A 27148-nucleotide genomic window follows, 5' to 3' on the forward strand; every position below is an offset into this window, starting at 1 on the left:
GAAGTACTAATTCTTAGCTCTTCAAGCACTGTTGGACGTAGCGTGAAATGATGGCAGCAGGAAAGTTAACTATGAAGCACTCATCCATCCATAGACACAGGAAGAAGAAAAAAAAAAAAGAAAAACACACTCACAGAAGTCCAGATGGTCTCTGTTATTGCTGAATAATGCATGCTATGTAGACTCTATAAAAGTTACATGGGCAAAGAGAGCGAGTCATCATTCAGGCACTATGGGCAGTCTGGTTAGGGCAGCTTTGAAGCATAATTTGTCCAAACCTGAGGCTGTAAGTGGATTTTTTTTTTCTTTACCTCGTTAGTATTTAGCTGTAGGTGGGAAAGCTTTTTTATGTACGGTTGCAGAGATAAAAACTGTTTGCTTTTAATCATTGTCAGCCGATACACTGGCCTGGCTATCTGCCTGGTATCTTTGCAGTCACCTTGAAAAGAGGTTTTTGTGGTTTAAAGCATAAAAATAAAAAATAAAAAGTTGGGAATTACACTGCAGAGCCAGAGCTAGAGGCTCGGATTTCAGAGCACCGCTCAGGAGCACTACGCAAAATATCTGCTGTTGTGTTTTAATGTAAAATACCCAAAGGAGGAGATGGGGGAGGAGGGGGAGGTCCGGGTGAAGGGTAAATGCTGCACTCATGTGGGGAAACTAAGCAGTGCCTCTTTTTTTCTACCCCCCTTGAGTCATATGACAGGACTCGCCTGTGATGCGTTCAAGGACTTATTGTGTAGGCTGCCGCTATACTACTATAACTTGCTACAATTATTCAGGACTTTTTTTTTCTTTTTGCAAATAAAAAAAACATGACAACAATACGTGAAAACTAAATGTGGTTTTCGCTTTGTTTTAAGTACACACGTACCTTTTAATGTTGCGCCTTGAATATAGAGCAACCGTAATTTAAGCATAAACGGAAAAGGAATAAAGAAAAGAAAACCACGTAACACAACACTAACGTGGCAAGGAATAAGTAATATTAATTTATTTTAATTTATTAATTTTAAAAATCTACTTTTCAATATCTATGATTTATTATTATTATTATTATTATTATTATTATTATTATTATTATTATTATTTTTATTTTATTTTTTTTTTTTTTTGAACGAAGGATCAACTTAAAACGCAGGTGTTTGGGGCGGCGGCATTTCCGACGACACGCAAACGCACCGCGTCAACCGACATACTTTGACGACGGAGCGGAGCGGAGTCAGTGGAGGAATCCAGGAGTGACCAGCGCCGCCAAGTTCACATACCGCGAAGAAGGAGGAGTTACCCCCCATCTGGTTACCAGTAAGTCTTTGTTACCTTGTCTAATATCGGGTCATTTTTTCCCTCTAGGCGTAGTTTGAGCACTGTCGTTAGAAAGTTAACAAGAAAGCGGAACTAGCGAGCTAGCTGGACGTTAGCTCGGGTTGCCCCCCCTCTCCTCTCCCAGCACCCATCCACCCTCCTTTGCCCGGATCTTATTCTACCCGGAATACATGAGAACAGCTGCAAACATTTTAAACAATGTAAGAAAACTTTTGATAGTTATTTTTTACAATAGTCTCGCTACGAGTCGTTGTTTGTGTCTTAAAAAGTTTGTTGTGTGTGGTTTAGCTTGTTGGGCGTGTTCGGCTTTCCTGGTTCAGACTGCTTTTTTTTTTTTCTTTTTTTTTAATGCGTTCGGTTAATATTTGTCGCTCAGCCGAACGTCACCTGTTCCTCAGGTGATCCATATGTGACTTAAGGGTTGTCAGGTGCGTGGATGACGCGTTTCCTCGCTTTAAATGTAGAAGGGGGAAAAAAGCGGACACGATTAACCGGACTGTTATTGTTTTATTTTTGTTTTTATTTTCCCACTAAGCTTGTGTAGCTGTGGAGGGGAAACCTAACTGTGTCACCTGTAGCCTCTGAAAGTAAAACGTCCAGGCTGGGACTTTTCAGCGTGATGTCATAGGTCAGCCTGTTGCGTCTTCATGGTACAAATAAGAGTTAACAACCCTGATCAAACATTTGAAACCTTACTTTGATGACAATAAGTTATTTTGTTTATTTATTTTATTTTTATTTTGTTGTTGGGGGCGGGGGGGTGTAAATAAAAAATGGACCCAGCGAGAGGGAGCACGCTTTTGTACAGAGGTGATCACCGACGTGACTGGGCTGAGAGAAGACGTCACTTTGTTGATCAGTAAGATCTGGATCTGGAGGAACAGGTTTGGGCCGAAGAACAGGAAATGCCATTTTCTGCTGGGTCTATTGTTTATAATCCACTTTCTGTCGGTGCAGAGAAGATCTACAGCATGAGTGGGTATGTCCTTAACGATTGTTACGTCTTTGCTCGTGTTGTCTGCTAAGTTTAGTAAAATTAGGTTGCTACCAAAAACAGCAAACATCATCTGTACCTGCTTTGGTTTTATGTGTAACCTCCTTTTGGTTTTTTTGAGAGTATGGGGCATATCAACACTTACTGTAGTTACTGAACTAATAAGTATTTAACGTGGTCACCAGTTGGATTTGTTAGTGTACCGCTGTTAAAGTTTGTTTTTCAATCAGTTTGGATTTGTGGTCAGAGCTGAAGTCATAACTGAATGTTTAAATTGTTTGAGCGTATTCAAGCAAAAAAATACAAATGTGTTTTAATTTAATTCCAATCGGAAAAGAGAAAATTATTCCCATCGTTGCTAAAATTATATATTACGGTTGTTATACTATTATCTGTAATGTATGTTTTGTTTTTTACGTGTAGGCTTAAGCAACAATTTTAAACAATTTAATGATATATTTAATAACTTAGTAGTTTTCAAGTAAACGTGGTTCTTTGCCAGCATATTATACATTTTATCATAGTTTTGGTCTTTTTAGAGTAACAGAAATGTAACTGGAAGATATTCGTTGAGCTACCTTCTGTGGTAGCTAGCCTGCAGTTAGCTTCTCGACAGACACCCACCCCCCCACACACACACACACACACACTTAATAATAAGATAAGAGGTGTCCCTGTAGTTTCTATAGCTAAACCTTACCAAATAGCCAGACTTGTATTTCTGGTTGGCAGGTTAATTTATAGTAGCCTTTGCTCATCCAGCTGACCGCCAGCACACAGCGACTAGTTTTGGAAGCAGAGCTCTCTGTCGCTTAAAGCATTTAGAGTTAATACAGTGATATAAAAGACAATGTGATGCATGATCAAAATGTCTCTGTTTAAAAACGGCATAACCTTGACAACAAACCCTGATTATCCGTGTAATATTTCCAAACAGACAGCGTGTTTTTCTTAAAGCACTAGAACAGTGTAGCCTTCCTAGAGCCAGCTGACCAGCAGTGTGTAGCAGCGTGTAGAGTACGCGTCGTCCTCAGTGGTACAACTAGAGAAAATGCTGTTTCTCATACATTTTGTCAAACATTCGTTTGACAAAAAGTCAAAGTTCCAAACTTTACATACCTTTAGCGGGAAATCCCAGCCTACTTCATATATCTTCACCCTCTTCACTAGGACTAGGCCCATTCAAGTATGGATCAAATCCGGGGCTGCTGCACAGTCAATGAAATTGATTTTGGTATTTTCCAGACCTGATCAGTGTAGAATAATAACAACATGAACAGTGAAAGAATATTTGTGCTTGTGTTTCCAGATTACCTTCCTAGCCTTTGTCTAAATTAGAGGTCTGGAGTCCAGTTTGGCTCCCAGGTCCGCTCTTTAAAAATATGACCAAAACTGGTATGAAGGCAATTCCCGCAGTTAGTTATGCCATAACAAGATGGCACAAAGGATTTCTTGTTTTTATTTTATCTTTTCTTTGATCCTTCTGTTTTGTCAACGAGGAAAAAAAAGTAGGCTACATGTTTTTCTTTCTCCATAATTAAGGAAAGAAATGAGTTACTCTCACTGTATTCAATAATAATTTTCCCCTTATGGTAAAATTTCTTTCTTTTAAAACCTCAACATAGAAAAAAAAAAATAACCATTGCTTTTTAAAGTCACAATGACATATTTATTATATAGTATAAAATAATGAATTGTTAAGTTGCCATTTTTTCAGCTCTTGACAAACTTCATTTAGCAGGACAGGGCAGAAAATGTCCCTTTGGATCAGAAAGGTTGCTGACCCCTGTTGATTAGTAACCCACTAGTCAACTTTACAGTTCTCCTATGGTGCATGGTGATGTTTTTTTTTTTTTGTTTTGCTATAATGCTTTATTTAAGCAGATTATCTATTTCATGATTATTAAAATCCTTTCTCATCACTTGTGGAAGATTAGCTGAATGAAACGATCATTTATGCCCTGTTCTCAAATTCTCTGCGTTTCTGCCGTAGCTGCAGCACAGACCTGTTTATCTTGCGGCTCTTCAAATACCCAACAGACTGAGCATTTATCGACATGCGTGTCCTGTGTTTAGCTTTAAAGCTGCAAATCCCACACACACACAGGACTGTTGGTGGCAGATTGTAGTCAGGTGATTATTAAATCAATTGCAAAAACGACGGTGACCAGTGACGCTAACGCGACTGGAAACTAATGAAGAAGGGACGTCCTAATGGAATGGATTAATAAACTGTAGATCTAACTTAGTACTGTTATTAAACCATCAGCAGGAATGATTTTGACAGCCCTATCGACATGTTTAGCTTCTCTTGTAGCTCCTAATAAATCTGCCTTGGGTGTTATAGATGTAGACTTCCATCTGTGTCACGCCATGTCTAATGATCTGCCAGAAAGAAGCTGTTCAGTTTCTGTGAAACATGTGCTCTCTGGCCCAGGAAAGAGGGGGGGAAAAAAACAACAACAACACAGATCTAAACGCAGAGTCAACAACATTAAGTCACTGAGCTGCCTGCTAAGCAGACGTCCCATTTTTCCACCTCATTTTCTCCCCTGCTGTAGGTTTGACGAGGAAACTGAAGTCCAGGGGCCGTTTGCTAAACAGGAAAATGTCACTTGAATTGGTAAAAGGAAAGGCCCTGACAAGGGCGGAAGAAACGCAGCAGTGAATGAAGCTGCACTTCCTTTATGTTATCTAAAACGTTTAGAGTCGGAACGGAAGAAGGAAAAAAAGCTGAACTTGGTTTTTATGACGGACCGGTTCTCGTCGGTCGGCAGAACAATCTGAGACGAATCTCTGCCTGGCAGGAGCGACCGCTGGTCCGTCCATGTTTACTGTCCTCCTGAAATGGTCTCCTCTCAGAGGCATGAGCGCTCCTTCCTGGTGACACATGCTCACGCCTGCGTGTCGGCTGCACAGAGAGGACGACGCCTGATTCGTGGCGTGAGCGCTGAGCCGCCCGCCGTCTGCTGATTGGATCTGCGGGCAGGAGTTTAGTCACTGTTGTGGGTGTTGAGCTTTAGCGCTTTAAGAGAGATGGTGTAATTCAGAGCTTTCTCAAGCACTATAAGGAACAGTATAGTTGGCCCTCGTTTGGATTTTAAAGGCATACTATGCAACATTTTTCAGTTAATTAATGTGTTCCATACCGTTTTGGATGATTATATGAGTCATTTCAGGTCGAACAAAGGTTTTCTCGGCCGCCCTGGGGGTCTGTGGGGGAAATACCGTACTTGCAATTGCAAGAGCTCTCGGCCCGCACACAGAGAAGTCTCGCTTTACGGCGAGAACTCCATGTGTTTTTGCCCTGCCATTCACTATATGCACGCACGAAAGCAACAAAGAACCGCGTGTTAACGTCAAATAAACATGCAAGCATATCGAGTTTTATTATTATTTTTTTAAATTTTTTTTTTTATGTTGGCGAGACGCGGGCGAGGCGGTGGCGGTAGCGTCTCGCCAACATAAAAAAAATAAATAAATAAATAAATAATAATAATAATAATAATAAAACTGGCGAGGCAGCGGCCGCCTTGCCAAGATAGCGCTGCGGGAAGCTTGATGTTCATACTTTAACTGTGTTAGTCATCCTTTGTACTGCCGTTTTTTTTTACTTTTTGTTGCGTTCGCCTGTCTGCTAAGCTCAAAACAACCGCGCCTGGCTTGTCGGAGAAACCAGAACAGCTGAGCATCTTTATGACAGTGCACTTTTACTTTCGCCCTCTGGGGGGAGCCTCGCTGGAAAATCAACCCCGGTTGCATAGTATACCTTTAATGTCATGATACATTGTTTTTTTTTTTTGTTTAGTTTTTTCAGGTAGGCTTCTGGGCGAGTGCTTTTTCCAGGTTATCACAGCAGGTTTTTTTTTTTTTCTGAGAAACAGCTTTTCATCTGTATGTTGCGGTAATGGAAAGGTTTTATTGGTTCGTTTTTGCAATGCTGAGCAAGGGCTTCCGAATCACGGAGCAGGCCTTGAATTTCCGTTTGATTGCAGCCATTAATAATTTATGTTGTGGAAAATGCACCCGGGATTTATGAAGCAGGCTATATTTGGGTTAATCTGTGTCTCATAGAGGCAGCGTGCTTCTATGGAGCATTAAGAGGAAGCGTTGAGCAGCAGCAGCAGGCCAGTGTTGTGGATTAGATGACAATAGACCTGGAAATGGCAATTAATGCAATAATCTAAAACGGGTAGATAAAAACGCTTAAAAAAAGACAAATATTAAAAAAAAAATGTGTGGTGTGCAGGGTTAAATCGAAGATGAGCTGGATTCATGAATAATTGAGCTTGTACAAGTCACCCTGGGGGATACCACAACAATGTGTTTACACGCACAACAATATTTACTTATTGATCTTCTTCAAATGGAATATTCTGATCATGCAGTTTTCATGAGCTGCACATACTTTGTTCTGTACATGTTCTACTTGCGCGTTGCAGTGTGTGATCATCAAGTTAAATCATTATCGTTAATCGTATTAGAGATGTCCCCTTAAACCCCCGTTGTTTAAGCTTTCATCAAACGTTTCATTCAATTCAGGGCTTGGACTGCGTCCCCCACCCCCCCACCCCAAACCAAAGTTGGCCCCCCTAATCCACATCTTCATCAACCATCCTCCATACCAGAGGGCTGTGTGACGTGGCCCCCAGTAGAGAGGCGGAGTACAACAATGAAACTCAACATTTAGTTCAGCTCAAACCCTTCAAGTATCAGTCAGACGTGTCATTCTTGTGATGCTTTTATTTATAGAGATGCACCAGTCAGAACATCAATCATTCAGGTTTTCTTTGATCAGCTCTGATCAGCCATTGCCAGTCAAATACCGTAAAGTGGGATTTTTTTTTTCCCCCTCTTTGCTATAAATTCATCAAAGCAAAGAAGTCCCACCGTTTTCTGTCTAAAACACAACAGCGTGTTACCTGATGCCCTTTATTTAGAAATCCTACGGTTAAGGAGGTATATGATGCATGAATCTGGATGATCTCACACTTCCTCAGTTTTTATTTGATTTGATTCCAAACCACTGCCGCTATCGGCGAACCTGGATTTTTACAATAGTTCTTAATAAATCAGACAATCAGTCGGCTGGTTTTGCCTCAGAGAAAGCTGGAGGTCGGCGTCAGCCTGATCTAGCTTGGTGTGTGTCCGCTAATCAGATATTTTTAGGGCACAGGTTTGTTGCAGGTCTTTACGTTCAAAATAATCCAAAGAGAAAAAAAATATTAACATGGTTAAAGCAATATTGAGCAGCAATAAAAGGTTTAGTTTAAATTAGAACTTCACAATAATCAATCCCAATCCGACACGAGAAGATCACTGCGTTTTAATTTAGCAAAGGATTGCCTGTATGCAGTGTAGGAAACTGTATTCTAAGCGCGATGCTTCATGTTGAGGAGGTATCTGGGCTGCTGGATGGACCCTGCCAGCGCACAACGTCACATCTGGCAGAGATTTTCCCTGGCTGAGCTGCTGCAGACCAGTGGGGGTGCTGGGGACGTCGTGTAATGGTAAAGAAGGAAGACAGCCAGAAACATGGGGGATAATTGTAATCAGTATTGTCATCAGTTTCTACATAAAGGTCGTTGTAGTTGCCTGTAACTGAGATTTAATGCAGTTTTAAATGGATTTAATGTAATAGTTCCAGCATTCAGTCTCAGTTTTAAAGTCCCTGGCAGCGTAAGTTATTCTACTAATTACTCTGTGTCTAAAATGTACTTTCTCCATTTGGCAGTATGCAGAATGTGTCAAGCTTCTTGCTTTAAGTTTAGCACTTTTCCGTCCCTCTCTAATGGGCTTAATTAGCACTAAACATGCTACAAGTTGCTAACTCAGATATTATGGAGTTTAAGTTGACATTTCCATTTGGGGTAAGTTTTCTCTGACCTGTGCTTTTAAAATGACAATTACACAAGGTTAAACACACATAATGTCATTTTTAATTCTGAGTTTTCAAACAGGGGAAAAAAAGAAATCTCCCGCTATCCCAACTACTTTGTTTATCCAGTTGTCAAGTAATCAATTTAAAAGGGTATGAGATGGATAAAAGCTAAGTTAGCCTTGCATTTCTAGATTTCTACCCAGTAAGCATTTTGAGCTCTTATCTCCCTTAATAATTAATAAATGCATTAAAAAGGGAGCCGTTAGTCAATAAGCCACGCTGGCTGTCCAGGGCAGAGATGGGTGTGCAGAGTGTGTCGGTGTCAGCCGATATGATGTTAAAACCATAGAGGTCATTTAAACTCTGCCTCGTCTTTTTTTATCATCTTCTCAAACAACACTTGAGTGGAGTCAGGGTTTTGTTTTGCTCTAGTTACTAATGCTAATATTAAAATTTGCTTCATTCAGCTGTAGTTTCCAAGCGTTTGTTGGGCCGAGTGTTATTGGTAGTTTTATACTCTTCAGTCTTTCTGCTCTTCGTAGAGTAAAACAAACTTAAGAGGGAAATTAGCCTGGCTAGCTGCTCCGGGGAGGAAGGCTAAGCTTGCCTCATCGCTGCCAGCTGATGGGCAGTGCACAGCAACACGTCGGGGAGGGGCAGCACTGCGCTACGCTGGTCAGCAGTTTCTCTTTTATCTCATTTAGAGGACTTTGAGTTTTCCTTCAGGGTGGAATGGAAACTTTTTAGTGGCTTTGAAACTGTTTCCTTTAAAAACTGCAGAGTCCCAGTCGGGCAATGTTACTCCTCCTTGTTTTTGAACAAAAACATGAAAAACATAAATCTTTTTTTTTTTTTTTTTCCTCATTTTAGTCAAACCTTCAGTTAATTCTTTGTAAATAAATATGTCGTTTAGCTGCACTCGTCATTCTTAAATCCAGGGTCACGTGCAGAGAGCTCCTAAAGCGTCGGCGGTGGCTGTTTTTACTGACGTGACGTCTCTCCTCAGGCCGCAGCACATCGAGCTCGGGGCCGCAGGCGGAGCCGCGAAGCAGGACAGCAGCAACATGGAGGACATGAGCGTGGAGCAGATGGCCGTCAGAGCCAACCAGCTGACCGACGAGGTACTGCAGCATCCTTCTCTGTTTTCTCTCAGCAAATGTTAGCTTTTCGGTCAGGGAGGTGAAACCTACAGTGTTTCAGGTGCTCACACGACGAGTCTATACATTTTCTTTGTTGAGCAAATGGACATGAAAACATTTACATTTAGTTTTCAGATTAACCACTGGTAATCTAACATTACAAAGAAGAGAAAATGATGTGTGGATAAATGAGAATTTGAGTATGGATTCAGAAATTTCTTATTTTACAAGAATGGCTGTTCCACCTTAAGCCTATTACTGAGAACATGGGCTGTTTTTCTTTTTTTAGTCTACTTTGTATGTCAAAACAACAAGAGCATGTCCAGAGAAGGGAGTATGCAAAAGACGTTTGCATCTGCGGTAACAAGCAGATCAATTGCTGAACATCAGACCTAACCACTTCTACGCTCCACATCTGGTGACACATCTGTGCAGAACCGTTTGACTATCACTCCAAACGGGCCAAACCAAAGCAAGGAATCAGGACGGAGATTTGGTCTTTAGCAGCCAAATGTTCTGCTTCGAATGAGAAGTAAGGCAGCAGGAGAACATGAACATGTAAAGCAGGCCGCCTTCTGGAGAAGTGCGTGCACAAACAGAGGAAGCAGTGGAAATGGAAATGTGGTTCCAGGTAAAGGTGAAAACAGTCCACCGCCCACGTCACCGAGGCTAGCCACCCATTCGGTCTGGTTTGGCGCCCAGCAGCAGATGCAGTCCTTATTTATTTACCTGCTGGAGGTTATTATTTTTAGAGTACGCAGAGTTTAGCGTCATCTCATGCTGTGTTCTAAACGTGTTCAATATTTAACGTTTAATTAGCCTAGAGCTTCTGGTTATCAGTCATGTTTACCGTCTGATTCTTTTACAGCCGTCCACGTCAGTTTTTCCACGTTCTAAAGCAGCTCATTTTAATCTGAAAGCATTTTGGCCAGAACTGTCGCAGAAGACGAGGGGAAAACGGACTCTGTGGCGGATTTAGTCTGATGGCTCCCTGACCTGTCGCTGCGTTCTGCAGTTTGTCTGTTGTCAGCTTTATCTGCTTCATTATCCTGGAGATAATGGTTTAATCAGCACTGCAGGGCGCCATCTGATTTAAAATAAACGCTCGGCTCAAACTGGGATTGGTTCTGAACTTGGCTTGTTTTTTTCTCTCACCTGTTCTTCTGCTCTGTGTTTTAACTAAAGCTGCAGTTTTCTTTCTGCCTTTTCTTCTTTGTGCTGCTGCCTGGTTGATTAAGGAGGTCACACAAGGCGCAGGGGCGCTGGAGCGTCCTGCTAGCTCTGCTTCCCACTCTGGCTTTGGGTAACCGCCCATACCTTAAACACTCACAGCATGCCTGGCCCTATCAGGACGTCACAATGTGTTGTTTTTAATGTTATTTAGGAAGTAAAATGCAGTACCGTGCAAGAGTTTTCACATACCTGAAACCTGTTTTACAGATGGCCACGTTAACGAGATTCTATGTTAAAGATAGACACAAAACCTAAAACAATTAAAGCAGGTGGAAATTGGCAATAATCAGAGAAATGGAGAAGTTGGCTGTTGGTTACTCTGGAGGAGCTGCAGGAAACCAGGGCTCGGGTGGGGAAGGTCTGTGGATGTGACAACTTGTTAGCCTTGCACTCCACAAATCTAGTCTTTCTGGAAGAGAAAGTTGTTGTTGAAGTAAAATAAAACATTTGTCCCAGTCCATGTAGCAAAATATGAAAACACAATTTAGGGGAAAATAACTTTTCCCAGAACCCTGAACTCACCGTCGTAACACACTGCAAAAACAGAACTAGAAATAAGTAAAATGTTCTTAAAATTAGAGTATTTGTCCTTGATTTGAGCAGGTAAATAAGATGATTTGCCAATGGAATAAGAATTTTGCATTTAAAATGGGAACAATTCATCTTAATCATCTTATTTAAAGTGCAGGATGTCTAATTATCTTATTTTAGGGGTGAAAATACTCATTCCATTGGCAGATAATCGTATTTACTTGCTCAAATCAAGGATAAATACAAGGATTTTACTTATTTTTAGATCGGTTTTTGCAGTGCAGTAAAACATGGCTGCTGCTGTTGCAGCATCACGATGTGGGATTCAGCGTCTCTTCAGCAGGGACAGGGAAGCTGCTCCGAGTCGATGGGTAGCAGCTGTTATAAGTACATTTGTTACAATGGCCCAATAAGTCCAGACCTCCACTCTTATCCCAAAGCAACATGTTGATGTTTACTTATAGCACCCACCCAATCTGAGAAATTTTGCCCATTCTTTTTTTTTTTATAGCTCCATCTCAGTGTCTGTAAATGTACAGAACTGGTAGAGACCCCCTTAGACTTCTGCCTGTAATCCAGCTAAATCCCACCAGCTATCATCCAGTTAGATTTCTGTTTTGTGTCCATTTATCACACGAAATCCAAATAAAATGCACATGAATGTGAGAAAGTTCAAGGTGTATGAATACTTTTGCTAGCTACATTTGAGAGCTTATTTAACTGTAACATCACAATTTAAATCTCTTTAATTGCTCGGTAGTTTGATAGTTTGCTATAATCTGGCATTATGCAGCCCTGCTTTAGGCTGTTTTTGTAGAAATGTAGCTCATAGATCTGTGCCAGCTCATGTAGCCTAAATCTCTGTTCTGTTGAAGCTATCTAATAAGAATGATAAAAGTTTAGTTCAGATGTTTCATAGCTAAAATTTGGCACATTTACCAACCTGGAACCGTTGGCAGCAGCTGGGATTTTAACTGGCCTAGTTCAAGGAAGGCGGCAGAAATGAGGCATTGTTCCTCCAAACGAGGCCTGTTCTGGCTAAGTCAACAGAAATCTGGCTGAGCTCAGCACGGCCCACAGCCAACTGGTGTTTGTCTGTTTCTCAACCCGCTGATGAATATTCAGAAGCAAGATAACAGAAATAGGAGCTCTGTTGTTGAACTAATAAGTAGTGATGGTTACTTCAGTCTTAAGCTAAACTGCTTCACCGCCGCAGCATTTCCTATTAATAGCTCCATGAAGGGCGTAGCTTACCTGAACCGACTGCATTCCTTCGTCCCTTTTCCACTTTGTCTCAACGAGCATCTGTGTTTTTGTCTGTTTACCTTTGTGTGAGCTTAACCCGATCGCTGACTGGAACTTATGTTCGGGGAAAGCATCAAGTCACAAAGCGACTAAAGCCGATTAACTTACTGTATTTGTTTCTACAGAGTTCCCTACATAGTTTTAGAAAGTATGGCATTTTATTGAAGTTTTTCCCCATATTCAGATGAGTTTGGGAAATATTTCTATTTCCAAACATTTTCCCCGTTGTTTAAAAGTTGCACCCCCCCCCCCCTCCCCACCCATCAGCTTGTGTGTCCGTCAACCCAATGCATCAATGCATCCGTCTGGCTGTACGTCCATCCCTGCTTTTGTCCACCATTCAGCTATCTGTCTGTCCCTTCTTCCTTTATTACTGTTGTATTAAATTACATCAAGGAAGAACTGTGAGCTCAGAAAGTTTGGATCTGGAGAATGTCTGAGATTTTGATTAGAAACTGTATGAGAAGAACTATTTCTAAATCTATTCAGTAATGAATAATACCGTGTATATGATGGCCTCTACGTTCTTCAGAAACAGAATTATTATAAATTGATGAAGCAGTTAGCGTTTTAGCATTATTGCTGTGCCACCCTTCATCGCCCCGACTGTGAAAATCGTGTTAATCATAAAGTTTCTGTCTCCAAAGTTTGTTGGCGATCAAATTCAAAGACATCTGCCAATGATTATTAGCTTAGATCACAGGGGGCCAATTTTAGTCTTCAGTGGCTGGTATTCTGCATATAATCCAAAATATCTCAACAAGCCCAGCTGAGTCTGTTAATTGGAATAATTGGAAAAAGAAACTCGTGTTTAAATGAATTCATTTCGACGTCTAAAGTTTTACGAGGCTCTTGCTGAAGCATCCCAAATATAAGAGGGGCAGCAAGATTCTAGAGGGCGTCACATCAATCATTTAAAAATGGTTTCATTCATTTCTTAACATTGTTTTATTTTAATCTGATAAAAAATATGCCTTACAACAGTTTGGTTAAATTGTTAAACAGATTATTCCTCGGATTTACAGATGCACCGATCACAGTTTCCACTTGCTGGCAGATTATTTTAGTAGATTTGCCCCTAAGGACCACGGCGCATATGAACTCATTTATAAAAGCTTTATGGTCATTTCATTGTTGAAAGCCAGCAATGACCACCCAGAAAAACGATAAAACATGAAGGGACTACATGGTTCTCCTCGTTTATGTGTGAAAGTATAGAAAGCATCTTTCATTTCTATCATCTTATTTAATGCTGTTAATGTTGCTTATAGGGAAACGCTTACCAGCTCTAAACGTTGAGCTTCATGAATCAGAATTAGCTTTAAAGTCATATAAACATATTAAGGTTGGAACGATGAAAGGATTAGATTTAGCCTTTTTTTTAAAAGTCAGTAATCAACTTGGCTTTACAGTTACGGTACATCCTACGGTCCTAAAAACGATGCTGACTATTTTTTTTCCTCCACAGTCGCTGGAAAGCACGAGGAGGATGCTGCAGATGGCTGAGGAGGTGAGACCTTTGACGCTTTTATAAAGTCAGACACTGTTTGTCTGTGCATTCATATGGCATTTAAAGCTTAAAATGAGAGATTTCTTATGTCAGGTTATCTTCATTTCTGAGATGTCTCTACCTCTAATCATTTCTGTGCAGTTCTTGGAAAAGGTGCTGGTCATTAATTTAGCTTTTCTCTTTCAGAGTCACCAGACAGGAAACAAAACCATGGAGATGCTTGACCACCAAGGAGGTAAATTATTCCCATCATGTCATCTCATTTTCTCCGGCTTTTCATCGTTATTAAAGGGGGCAGAGCTGTTTTTGACTCATAATGTTTTTTTTCCAGCTGAGGGATAAAAATAATAGCTGTTGGAATAAAAGCCTCAAGGACACGGCAGCTATACACAAGCGAGCAGTCAGACGTCATCGACATAAAGGAACTAGGTGGACTAATAACAGAACAGCCAAAGGCTTTCAGAAACAAGAACTAGGTGTACAAGTTTGGCTTTTTTTTATAGATTTTTTTCTCTACACAGGGCCTAAATTATTTATTATAAGTATTTGGTTAATTGTCCTTAACACGTTAGAGACAAATCCAGCAGTATTTAGTTCCATCAACAGGATTGTTGCTGGATATTTCTCTCCTCTTCTGGTCAGGAATGAGGCTTGAGGCCTTTTTCCTGGAGCGTGAGCTTCATCCACGTTGTTCCCTCATGGACCAGGTTTGATGGGTTCTGGGCGTTATTGACCCGTTGGAACAACTATGTAGTTAAATTAGAAGGTTTGGTTATTCTCTCCATTTTGCGCCTTGCTTCAGTCCGACTGGCGCCTCACCGCGATCCTGCCACCATGGTGCCTTACACTTGTCCTGATTCTTAGATTTCAAGCTTTCTGCTTGCCTTATCGGGTTTAAATCTAATTAGAGGTCAGATGAGTCCGTTTAGGATAAGAATATTGCATACATAAGGATGTATGTCTTCTCCTAATTCTAGTTCTGTTTATTTAAAGTAGATGACACGTGAAAATCAGATTCTGACGCGCTGTTCTTGTTTAGAGCAACTGAGGAATGTGGAGAAGGGCATGGACCAGATCAACCAGGATATGAGGCATGCTGAGAAGAACCTGACGGACCTGTCCAAGTGCTGCGGCCTGTGTGTCTGCCCCTGTAACAGGTGAGCTGCTGCGTTCCCGTTTAAGCCCCTCATTCTGCGCGCCGCCACCGGTGGTCCCACAAGAATAATTCATCCCCCAAAGATTAGAGTGGCGCTGAATAACTGCACAACACAAATTGCTTTAAGATTTTCTGTTTTTTATTTTTTTTATTTTTTTGTTTTTTTTACATAAACTGCGGCCATTTTCCAAATGTTGTCAGTAATAACAGCGTACTACTCAACATTTACCATAAATCTGCTCATTTGTAGCGCAGTCATGGCTGAGCAGTGTTTGAAAAGTGTTGTGCCCTTGTTTCTAAACTCGGTCAAAATCTCTCTGAAATGCTTTCGCTCTGGACAAGAAGATACTTTGATTATCAAGACATCAGGTAGGGAATGTTTTCCCTTGATGCTTCATTGATCAGCGTGTGCGCCGGTTAACCGTTGAACCTGCTCAGGCTAAGCTCAGCCCGCTTGGCGGCTCTTTAAGGGAACAGGATCTAAGTTGGACGTGTCTGGCTTTTTTTTTTTTTCTTCCAGGGTGTCATCCATTGAGAACGACTCGCGCTACAAACGCACGTGGGGGGTCAAGGAGGGCGAAGACGGCGGCGGCCAAGACTCTAACGTCGTCTCAAGGCAGCCGTCGGCCGTACGCAACGGCCAGGCCACCCAGGCGAGCGCCCCGACGCCATCCGGCCCGTACATCAACAAGTAAGGCTCCCATCGTCCCCGGTTGTGGCTGGAAAGTGCGGGAAGGTCGACGCGTGACAGGAACCAACCTCTGTCGTGCTTTTTTTTCAGAATAACTAATGATGCGCGCGAGGATGAGATGGAGGACAACCTTCAGGCGGTGGGCGGCATCATCGGGAACCTGAAAGACATGGCCCTGAATATGGGCAGCGAGATCGACAAACAGAACACGCAGATTGATCGCATCAACGATAAGGTGAGTCTGGTCCCCTCATCTCGTTCAGTGATGCCGTTTCCAGGTGTTGTCTATAGATTCAGGTTTCACTTACCTCTGGCAGGAAAGGCCAAAAGCAAACCAGCATGTCATCAATATTTCACAACTCAATGTTCGCATCATTGGTAATGAAAATTAAGATTTTCCATTTGTGTCTAACAGCTGAGGTTTGAAGCCAGCGTTACTTTTGGGGGAGTCTAAAGATGATTTCTATCCAGTTTGGGTTTTAATGACAATCTGACCCATTAAAGGTGCTGTTGGAGTACGAAACAATCTTGATACGTTTTCACATTGGGAGATTTTAAAAACACTAAAATCTTTATTTAATATCAAATTACAGAAATATTGACGGGGATGCAGCATTTCCTTAAAGCACATTTGCTGTTGTACTTGTTTGATAGCCGTTTGCACGTTGTTCCCGTCCAGCGCCAACACGCTGCTGATCTCGTTTTTCCATGAACTAGCTTGCATTTTGCAGCGTACGAGCGCCTGTTCCTTCACCTCGATGCCAGCTGAACACGTTTTAGGACTCGCTAGGAAAATCTGTAGCGGACTGTTAGGATTTAACTCAAACAGAAAAATAACGGTGGTAGTCATGAATCCAGCAGGAAATGAAGGATTTATAAGATTATCCTGATTTATGGATCAAAGAATATTTCCTAAACTCTGATCTGATGATCAAATTCAAAACAGTGCTTTAGAGTACATGCTAAGAGATGATGCATTCATAGACCGGAAAAAGTGGGAGTTCTAAGCTTTGGTGCATTTAATACAAGAGAAAAGGAACAGTTTTTTAGTATTTACGTGCTGATCAAAAGGATTATTTAGCAGATGTTTTTAGGTGTCTCTAGGGTTTGCATCTATAAAGAGAAAAATCTTTTTAACCCAATACCTGTTTCCTTCAGGCGGACATGAACAAGCTGCGCATCGACGAAGCGAACCAGAGAGCCACCAAGCTCATCAAATAGACGAGGAATCCTTCTGCTAACCGACTTTGAGCCCATCCTGCTACACGCAACGCGCGTCGGACACGTCTGCGCACGCACCAGCACTCACTCAGAGATAAAACAAAAACAAATTGGATCATGAAGACATTTTTTTGCCAGCAGTGTGCCTTTGATGCCGTCTACCACGCTTTGTTAAATAGTCATGCCGCCCCGTCTGTAGCAGTGGGCCAATCAGAAGCTCAACCAGGGAGGAAGTGACTGACTGCACTCCAGCAGGCCTGCAGCAGCATAACATTCACTGTGAGGGAAGAAGCACAGGTCAGCTGCCCCCCCCCCCCCCCCCCCCCCCCCCATCCCCCATTACTGCTTTCTTCCTCAGATTTGTGTGTCGTCATATGAACGGCTCAGGTCACCAATTCACACTGATAAACTCTAGTTAACAAGATCTAAAAAATAAAAGCATCACTCTAATGTGCCTATTGTGTAATGAGGTTCATGGTATCACGTATTGTTCTGATCTGATATTTCTATTTAATTATGCGCCAAGCAGAGATGAGTCGTGAATAAAGCCGTCTGTTTTTCACACTCTGTTCCCCAGGTTGTTTTTGCCATTTCAGATGTACAGGTGCATCCCAGGAAATTCTGGCCAGAATATCATTCAGGTGATTCAATTCAAAAAGTGAAACTCTCAGATGTTCTAGGCTCAAAGCACAGAGTGATATATTTCAATTTAAACAATCCTCTAAGTCCATAAAGGAGGAATTTTCCACAGTAAAGTGTATATAGTAAATGGACTCTAATTGGTCTGGGCTCCTTTTGCTTGAGTTAATGCATCAAAAATTCAGCCTGTGAACGGGATTGTTGCGTTTTTTTCTTTAGACGCAGGCGTAATCATCCAAAATTGCTGGAGCAAACTTGAAATTTATGACTCTGTCTAATGATGAGTTTGACTTTTTGACATTAATAATGAGGGGAAAAAACATTTTGAGGATGCTCTCTCTGCTTTGTTGACATGCAGCCCTAAATGTTATTTCACAAGAAGAAAAATCCCAAATGTGCCTTTTTTTTGGAGCAAATCAGGACAAATCTTTTCATGCTGGAGTTAAAGAAGGTGACATATGCTGCATTTTCAGAACGACCTGTTTATAAAAAGTCAACCATATCAATCACTCATTAATTTATTAGTTGCTAAAGCATTTAGTCTGATATCAACACTGAATTTGGGATTAGCTGGCAGAGGTTAATCATTAAAGCCTCTGCACTCTTACATTTATCTTTTTAGTTTTAAGGTTTTTCTCTCTGATCGCAGTGTGGAACATTTTCTGTCACCATCTGACTGCCTCTAGTCATTCTCTCAAGCGGACTGCATCTTTTTTTTTATGTTTGTTAATAAAGATTTATTGCTACCAAGTGGAGATTTAACAGCCTAACCAGAGCTCCTCCACGGATCAGGTCATTCAGGAAATGTCCCTTCCTCGTACTCTAATTGCACAATCTGTAAACGTATGAAAGCAAATGTTCTGTCCTGAAACACATTTATGTACATTTTCTGTATTTTGTTTTGTTTTTATGTCACCTGGGCATTGTTTTTTGGGGGGTTTTTTTGGGCATATGTTGCAGCTTTGTGAGAAATTGCTTTTAGAGTATATAAATTACCCCCCCCCCCCCCCCCCCCCCAATATATATATATTACAATAACTGTGTTCTAACAGTCATTGTTTTGCTGAGGCTCCCGCTGCTTCCACTCCGCCTGCAGCAATCATTACACCTGACGATTAAAAGCGTCATCTCGGTTTGTTTTGTCGGAGCAGCTCGGGCGGAGGAATTGCAGCTGGCAGCAGGATGCAGAAATGTACACAGGATGTAAATGAGTTAATTAAGGGGTAAAGGCCGAATGGATCTGGCGGGCGCTGTCGCCGTCCCACGGGGTCCAACGCGGCTAATAAGTAATATTGCCGAACCTGGTTCCCATCAGCATCTCCTGGCTTCTTTGTTCTGGAAAACAAGACGAAGTGTCTGTGTGCTCGGCTGCAGGCCTGTTGGGTTTGTAGAGATTGACATAAACTGTTGTTTAGTGCTTGGTGGTGCTGGGAGTGATCGTCCTCAGCCCGTTACCGGTGACTTGAGATCTAATTAGTCTGAAGCTGGCCTGCAGCCGCCTCCTCTCCGTGTCACCAGCAGCTACTGGAATGTTAATGCAACACGTTTGTCTATTTTTAAGATGTTCTTATGCAGCTTGACTTTGGTTAACAGCGACTGTTAAAATTTAATTGCTACTGTTTCGTGCTGTCTCTATCAGACTGTTTATACTCAATAAACTATACTCTGAAGTTCATTTGAAGACACTTCTTGATTTGCAAACAGTGAGTTTTAAGATATTCTGTTAAAATTGGGTGACTTGCTAAAGTGATTTTACCTCTTGAACTTTTTCCGTCTTCCATTACACGTTACAACCATGAACGTCTGTGTGTGTTTTATTGGGCTTTGATGTGATGAACCGGTATGGGCGATGCTTTTCCTCCATCAGGGACAGGGAAGCTGTGAAGACATGACGCCGAATACATGGCAATCCTGGAAGAAAACCTGTTGGATGATGCTCAACACTGGAGACTGATGCAGAGGTTCACCTTACAGCAGGACAAGAGCCTTAGACGTACGGCCAGAGCAACACCAACTATCCATCCATCCTTTTTCTAACAGTCTATCCCTTGTTGGGTCATGAGGGGTGTTGGTGCCTATCTCCAGCTGTCAATGGCCGAGAGGCGGGGAACACCCTGGACAGGTCGCCAGTCTATCGCAGGGCAATACAAACAGGACAAACAACCATTCACGCACACACACACACCTAAGGAGAATTTAGAGAGGCCAATTAAACTAACAGTCATGTTTTTAGACTGTGGGATGAAGCCGGAGGTACCCAGGACCACCTTGCTGCATTGCCACAGTGCTACCCACTGTGCAGCCCTACCAATTCAACTAATTCAGCTTCAAAGCATATTCATGTGTTGGAATGGCCTAGTCAAAGTCTAGAACGAAATCCAGAGGAGAACCTGTGAAAAAGACACGGGAAAACTAGTGTTCACAAATTCTGCCTGAGCTTGGACCAGTTTTGCAAACACGAATCAGCAAAACTTTGAGGTGTGGTGGCCTAGTGGATAGAACACTGTGCTTATTTCCCCAGAGGTTCTGGGTTCAACTCCCACACACTGCCACTCTGGGTACGTGAGCAAGACCCTTAACCCCAGATTGCTCCCCAGGCACCTCACAGTGGCAGCCCACTACTCGCCAAGGGGATGGGTTAAATGCAGAGAACAAATTTCATTGGAATGTACGTTGCAATGGCAATGATTATTAAATTTGCTGTTAGAGATGTGGCCCAATAGATATACCTACAGTGAGAGGCGGTGAAGTAAAGTTTTGTAGAACAGGGAGGCCGAACCCAAGCCCCTTTTAATTATTTGCACCATTTTGTTGGTCAATCACAAAGAAAAATGACATTAAAGTGTGTGGTTGTAATGTGCAAAAGTTCAATTAGAGTGAACCCTCTTAAGTAAGCAGTGTGGAGAAATGTATCTGAAACTGTTGAAAGAGTCAAACCAGCCGGCTGTTTCTGGGCTTTGGGTTTAAACTTTATTCTCAAAATGTATACTGATGTTTTCTCTGAACATTTCTGGATATTTTACACAGCTGGAGAGTACAAAATGCAGATTTAAAAACCAGTGAAGAGAGAGGGCACGGAGGAAAGGAGTGGATGGCGGCGTGAGGGTAAAAGTGTCACATTCTGAGTTATTGTTGATGGAGCGACCAGCAAAAACAAAAATACAACGCAAGTCTTTCAAACCATTTTCTGATGGGGCTCTCTTGTACAAATGAAAATAAAACGCTCACTGCCTAGCGATGTCTGTCGGTGTGAAGACGAGCTTCACTAGATGGGTCCTTTTTTAAATGTAAGGAGATCATGAGAGCTCTTGAGGTGAACGGTCTCGTATCTAAACGTGGCTTTTATTGAGGTCACCTGATTGTGACAGAACCCGCAGCACAAGGCGGGCCGGCGGTGTAGACCGCACCAGTGCCGCCATGCTGGCTCGTACGGCTTGAACCCTCTACAACTCCTGTTTGCATATCGCCTCATTATGCAGCGTTTTACTGTGAAATTTCCCTACGCCACGCTCACATCATAAACACATTACCGCCGCTGTATGATTCACGCCTGGTCCTCTAGTGACGTAAAGGTTATTTTCCATTAAACACTCAGAAAAGTGAGTACACTCCTCACATTTTTGCCCATATTTTATTACATCTTTTCATGGGACAACACTGAAGATTTGACACTTTGATCCAATTTAGTCAGGGTCCAGCTCGTATAACTTTAGATTTGTTGTTCCTCCAAAATAACACAAAGCCATTAATATCTAAACCGTGAGCACCCCTAAATAAAAACGTCCACAATGTGCCCAGTGTCATCATTTTGAGCGACCAACATGAAGGATTCGTCTTCCTCTCCTCCAGCTCAGCCGGCAGCAGTCACACAGACCCACACCATCACACTCCCACCACCGTGCTGAACCACAAACGTTTCACTGGGTCTCATCAGGACAGGGTTCCAGTGATCCAGGTCCTTGGTCTGCTTGTCTTCAGTAAACTGTTTGCAGGATTTCTTGGGTTTTAATCTTTAGAAGAGGCTTTTCCTCTGGGACGACAGCCATGCAGAGCAATATGATGCCGGGTGCGTCTGAGCTGCTCAGTTGTAGGGTGTTGGAGCCTCGGCCATTTTGATCTAGAGCGACAGTTTTGTTTCTCACATCCTCAGAGTTCTTGCCCACGAGGAGCCATGTTGAACTTCCTGTGACCAGTGAGAGTCAAAACTCCTCCATTCACCCCCTGAGACGTTTAGCACCAACGAGTCACATGACACCAATGAGGGAAAATATACGAATTGGGCACAATTTGTATCTTTTCACGTTTGTTGCCGGCTGGTCAGACAATGTTGTGTTGAGTTATTGTGTGGGCAGAAAAAATGGACGGTTTGCCAAGCTGGACCCTAACTACAGTGCACTGGATCTTTTGCGTTGCCTCATGAAAACATGAAAACATTTACAACAATGCGAGGGGTGTCCTCACATTTTGAGTTACAGCCCCTGGTTGAAATCCTAGATTAGCCATTATTAGACTCTTAATTGCTGATTGTCTTTTTCGCACAGAGTAAAAGAAATCCAGCCCATGAGATGCGTTTCATAAAGAGTGGCTTGTATTTATTATTATTTTAAGCAGGAAGGCCTCAGATTGTAGTCATTTTGCACCAATTAAGTAGTTTTGTATCTTCCGTAATCATAGGAAGTTTAACAGTCTCTTTTTATAACGACGGACCTGGCTCATATTTTGCGTTCTTTTAAAATTCCTTAAATAAGTTGCTATACCCACAGCGTGATGCTGCCACCACCATGTTTTGAATACCTTGTGGGACGAAGATAACTCCTCTCCCTACTGCTGAGCAGTGCCGTCCCCCTGGATTTCCCTTCGTTTAGCTCCATCCTTCCTCAGAATCATCTTTCCTCAGCCTCCCTGTCCCTATTGAAGAGAAGCATCCCCACAGCATGATGCTGCCACCACCGTGGTTTGCATCCACAGAGTCAGGCTTCCCAGTGGTGTACCTAAAAGATGCAGTGCTGATGCGTTAAGGTGGGTTTTTTGTAAAAGCCCGAGCTTCCCGCCAATCTGCAGGAATCTGACTGAGGCACGTAGTGGAGATCTGCCTAAAGTCTCGCTTTGTGGGCTTCTTACTGGAACGCCTGCGGATGTGAGCCACCTTTATGAAACCCCCCACAGACGCAAGAGCGCCGGCAGAACTCCTTTCAGTAGTGCGTCTGCAAGCTGTCAAGGTTGGTCTTGCTTCAGGAATATCTCAATAGCACCATGTCAGACTAATGTAAAACGTACTCCATGCATCTGCAGATATATAGTGCATACATGTCAATGAATAGATAGGAAAGTCAGAGTTCGGTACACAAGTGTTGGATATATTTGAAATTCACAAAAATAACTACTGCCACGGATGAGTTGAGAATACGGCCTGAACGAGACTGTATTCTGAACCCAGCGGTTGTGGTTTCACATGACCGCTACTATCATTAAAAAAAGCCTCCTCTTCCAGTGCATAGAGCGTTTAGTTCACAGAACTGCAGTTACACCTGCAGCGTGTGCTGTTCTGCACCCCCCCCCTCCAAATCTTTACACTGCGTTTTACAAAGCTGCTCCCGAACGTCGCCTGTCTGTCTCTCTCTCTCTGCTTCTGGATACGTAGCATTTAGTGCTCTGAACTCAAACAGCACAGTATTACAGTTCACAACCATTTTATAAGGCAAATTGTTGGAAATACCTTAATGTCCTACATGGCTTTATCCAAGCATGCTTAAATAAAGCACAGAATTGTTTTTTTGTTTTTTTTAAATAAAATAAAACGCCATCTGATCTAAGAAAAGCAAAGTTTTACAAACAATCTTTGGTTGAGTGTGACGCATTCCTGTGCTTTAAATTTAAATTTAGCATTTCTAAACAACACAAACAAAAAGGGACCTTTGTAATCCTACACTCGCTTAAATACAGGCAATAGTGATGGCTTTAAACCTAAACTACACTAGTTATTAGTCACAAAAAAATCATATAAAAATCTCAGGTGATGAAAAGCCCGCTCCGACTGGCGGTACACACACTACTTCCTCTCTCCGGGTTGCCTAGGCTACCGCCTCTCCAGACGGCTCTCCTTTCCTCGTTCACTTCTTCTTGCCAGAGCGGCCGGACTTCTTCTCCTTGTCTTTCTTGGCAGAGCCCGGCTCAGGCGGGGCGGCCGCGGAGGAGGGAGCTGCGGGCAGGCTGTGGGTTTTGGACCCCGAGGGGCCCGGGGCCTCCTCTGCTGCCAGGCTCTGTACGGCCTTCTCCATGGCCTGGCTCCAGCGTTGGAGCTCCTCCTGGAATGTGACAGAAAACAAAAAAAAAAAAAAGCCCAAATGGAGTTGGCTTAGAACAGGAAGCTGGTCCCCAGAGAGGTGGTGTGTGGGTTTTGTCTTGTAGTTTTATTCCTTTTTGTAGCTGCACAGATGGAGATACTGGTGTTTGTGAGGCTGGGTGAGCTGTGCGTAGGGGCAGAGGTTGCTGCTACTTAAACCCACAACCCTGATGCCATGTGATGCATAAAGAAAGACGTGGAAGTTGCTCGTTATTTCTCAGCAGGTGATGAACATACCTCGTCTTTACACTGGAACAGATATTCGCTGCCCTCTGCGAGTCTGTGAAAGGAGAGACATGTAATTAAATTGTTTCTACTCGTCTACAAATAGCGCTCCATGGAAACACATCGGCGGAGCTTTAATCTTATCATTATCCCTTCATTTTGCATACTTAGTGGGGCTTGTGAAAGGGTCACATGACCCCGCTGCAAGAATATTCCCACACATTTACATTCTTCATGTTTTAACCATAAAATTCACCGTATTTTATGTTGTAGAACAATCTAAAGCAGTGCATAGCTGCGAGATGGAAGGAAAAGGATGTATGGTGTTAAAAATCTTAGTAAGTGAGGAACCAGCTTTCCTTTACATTGATTCCAGCAAAGTTTAAACATGAATTAGAGCCTTCTCCTCGACACTCTTTCGTTAAGGCCAGATTTATAGAGTGCACAAGTAACAGAGGTCCTGTGGACAGATTCTTCCACCTGAGCTCTGGACCTCTGCAGCTACTCAGTGCTGGCTACTTCTCTGACTAAAGCTCTACCGTTTCCTCTATCAGATGGTCAGCCACAGCTCTGTAAGATGTTCATAACTTGCTATAATGATGTAGGTCTGGGCCATATGGACCAAAAGCAATATTTTTTATATTTTTAGGCTGAATGTTCAGATCTCTTTTTTTTTTTTTATCTCGATATATTGCCCAGCCCTATAATGATGCTGGTGAAACAGGGTAAAGAGGGCTGCATGCAAATGCACCCCGCACTTTTCAGATTTACATTTCTAAAATAAACTTTGCAAAGCGTGTGTCATTTTCCTTCCCCTTCACATTGATTTCTGTTGGTCTATCGCACAAATCCCAGCAAATTGCACTGAAGTTTGTGGTGTTCATAATGCTTGTGGAGAGTGTGCTGCAGCCCGGCGCTCTGTAATAAAAGCTTTCTGTAAATTTATGAGTTCCGTAATCTCCCCCTATGGCAGGTGCTGCGGCTCGTAGGCCCTCCCTTGAGCCAGCTGCTTCGTCAAGCTTTATTTGACATTTGATAAGAATCCCTCCAGCTCCAAAATGTCACCTAAATAACGCTCATGAATAAAAGCCCTTCAGCCAGTATTCAATGCAGAATTGTAAGTTGGTACATTTGAGATGTTTTTTTGTACACATCATATTTAGGCCCTGACAAGCGTTAGTGGGTAATTTGGGGGATTTCATGTCTGCTGTGAATGAAGTCCTTGTCCTGGATTGCCTTTATTCAGCGGCGCTGTGATATTTCCATCCAGCATGTGGGGCTATGCTGGGGAATGTGCACAGCCTTTCTTGTCACTGGCTGTCACACAGTCCTGTTGCAGAGTATTTTCATTCCCCACATCCAACGGCGGGGAAAGCAGTTTTGTCCGACTGCGTTCCTCTTTCCCTTCAAGCATGTTCTTTGCAGCTGACAGCACCGAAAAAGCTCAGTTCTGTCTTCACCTGTCTTAATCTAGCATATTCTTGCAACCTAGTTTATGCACCACCAGCCCTCGTCCCGCTTGTCCTTCATCTGGGTTTGCCTTTCTTTCTAACGGAAAAGAAATTTTAATTGATTCCTTAAAAAATCCTCAGTTCTTGTATTGATTTCTACAGTATGAATTATTTATGACTATAACGGTCTTCTGCAGAGACACAACTGCTCATGGTGGAAAAGTTTTACAAACATTACAACCTTCCCCTGCTGTTAGGGCATCATTTATCTCTCCCCCATCAGCTGCTAGGGGGAACCCTGCGTTGTTGAGAGATACCACAGAGAGGAGGTAGAATACATCTAACCCTAAGCCCATTCCTCTTAATGACATTTAAGATTAATCAGGAGAAAAGATCAGAAAGCAAATATTTTAAGCATTCTGTCACTTCAGACAGCAGAAATGTTGGGCCTGAGAATGAGGCAGCAGATTTTCCTTGTTTATTCGTTTCCTCACTGGTTTCAAAGTAGCTAAAAACTGGATTTTAAAGATCTGTAAATAGGCTAGAATAGTTCAGTCTAGATTTACTTTATGTGCTCTGGGCACATATTCCTACTTTTGCTGTTTATATTCTAGATAGTTTTATGGTTACCATTTGCCTTTGTGTGGTCTGAGTAATTTGGGGTTTGTTTTTCTTAATCATATTTTTGAATTTAAGATCATTGCTGGGGTGATTTATTATTGGAGTAGACTGTACTCCGGGCGCCTAAAGGACGTTCTTCTCGCTGTTATTGTGATTATTCCTAATTTTTCAGTTTTATTAATTACTCATTACGGACATCTTTACTGTTATCTCATTATCTTTGCCTAATAATCTATAATTACTGGTTTCCCAATTCATCACTTCAGTCTGCTAATTTGTTATCAATTGATCAATTTTACCTTTATTCTTTTTCCTTTCTACAATTTTGTGTATAGTTTAGTGTGAGTGAAGAGTTTATTAGCTCATCCATGTTAACTGTAAAGTTGAACAGTTTAATTCCTAATTATTCACTAATAATGATTAATTAGGATTAGGATTCACAATCAGCCAATCCTAACAAGGTTGTCTAGCTGCCACAAAAACATGCAAAATGGAACAAATGCCTCTGTTCAATGAAGAATAATCAGTTTTATCTTTGACCAGCCTACATTTTACAGACTTTGAGAAATAACCTAATCTGGTCCCGAATCCATACAAAAATTGTGAAAGAACCCAAAAAAAAAGGAGAAATCTGTAAAGAGGTAAAATACTTTTTCAGAGCACTGTATAAAGCGGGGCTGATCTCTTTGATGGGGACAGTAATTGAAAACAACTGGAAGGGCTGTCACACAGAGTGAAAGTTTAGGATTGTTTCTCAGCTGGAAGGTGAAGGGTAGAGACGGTGACTTTCTGCAGTCACTGAAAGTCTCTGCTGGTTGCTTCAGAAACTCCTGAAAGACGTGAAATTGCCAAATAGCAGCCACAGCTGTCATATTTCAACAA

At 42.1% G+C, this 27148-nt stretch overlaps 2 protein-coding genes across 5 annotated transcripts in view; one reads left to right on the forward strand and one right to left on the reverse strand.

Annotated features, from left to right (window-relative positions):
• Window positions 1-1162: 1162 nt before the first annotated feature.
• Window positions 1163-17551, forward strand: LOC105935362 (synaptosomal-associated protein 23). Of its 3 annotated transcripts, none has more exons than XM_021323170.2 (8): window positions 1163-1305; window positions 9208-9322; window positions 13878-13919; window positions 14106-14154; window positions 14959-15076; window positions 15596-15766; window positions 15857-16001; window positions 16925-17551. In XM_021323170.2, the coding sequence occupies exons 2-8, from the start codon at window positions 9266-9268 to the stop codon at window positions 16985-16987; spliced, it is 645 nt and encodes a 214-aa protein (XP_021178845.1). In that variant the 5' UTR covers window positions 1163-1305; window positions 9208-9265; the 3' UTR covers window positions 16988-17551. The 3 variants fall into 3 exon arrangements, with proteins under 3 accessions (XP_021178845.1, XP_021178844.1, XP_036006472.1); XM_021323169.2 differs by lacking the exon at window positions 1163-1305 and adding an exon at window positions 1346-1526; XM_036150579.1 differs by lacking the exon at window positions 1163-1305 and adding an exon at window positions 2287-2305.
• A 3022-nt stretch (window positions 17552-20573) lies between these two features.
• sptb (spectrin, beta, erythrocytic) overlaps window positions 20574-27148 on the reverse strand; it is a 75283-nt gene continuing 68708 nt past the window's right edge. For both annotated transcript variants that reach the window (XM_036150773.1, XM_036150772.1), the window contains 2 exons: window positions 24207-24249; window positions 20574-23931 (listed from right to left, as the gene is read on the reverse strand). In XM_036150773.1, coding sequence (XP_036006666.1) covers window positions 23737-23931; window positions 24207-24249 — 238 coding nt within the window. In that variant the 3' untranslated portion in view covers window positions 20574-23736. The remainder of the gene's footprint in view (window positions 23932-24206; window positions 24250-27148) is intronic.

This window comes from Fundulus heteroclitus, chromosome 19, assembly GCF_011125445.2.
Source record: "Fundulus heteroclitus isolate FHET01 chromosome 19, MU-UCD_Fhet_4.1, whole genome shotgun sequence".
NCBI classification, from domain to species: Eukaryota; Metazoa; Chordata; class Actinopteri; order Cyprinodontiformes; family Fundulidae; genus Fundulus; species Fundulus heteroclitus.

Coding starts and splice junctions, on each gene's coding strand:
- LOC105935362 (XM_036150579.1), top strand. Junction 15,077..15,595: donor TGTGTCTGCCCCTGTAACAG/GTGAGCTGCTGC, acceptor TTTTTCTTCCAG/GGTGTCATCCATTGAGAACG. Junction 16,002..16,924: donor TTGATCGCATCAACGATAAG/GTGAGTCTGGTC, acceptor TGTTTCCTTCAG/GCGGACATGAACAAGCTGCG.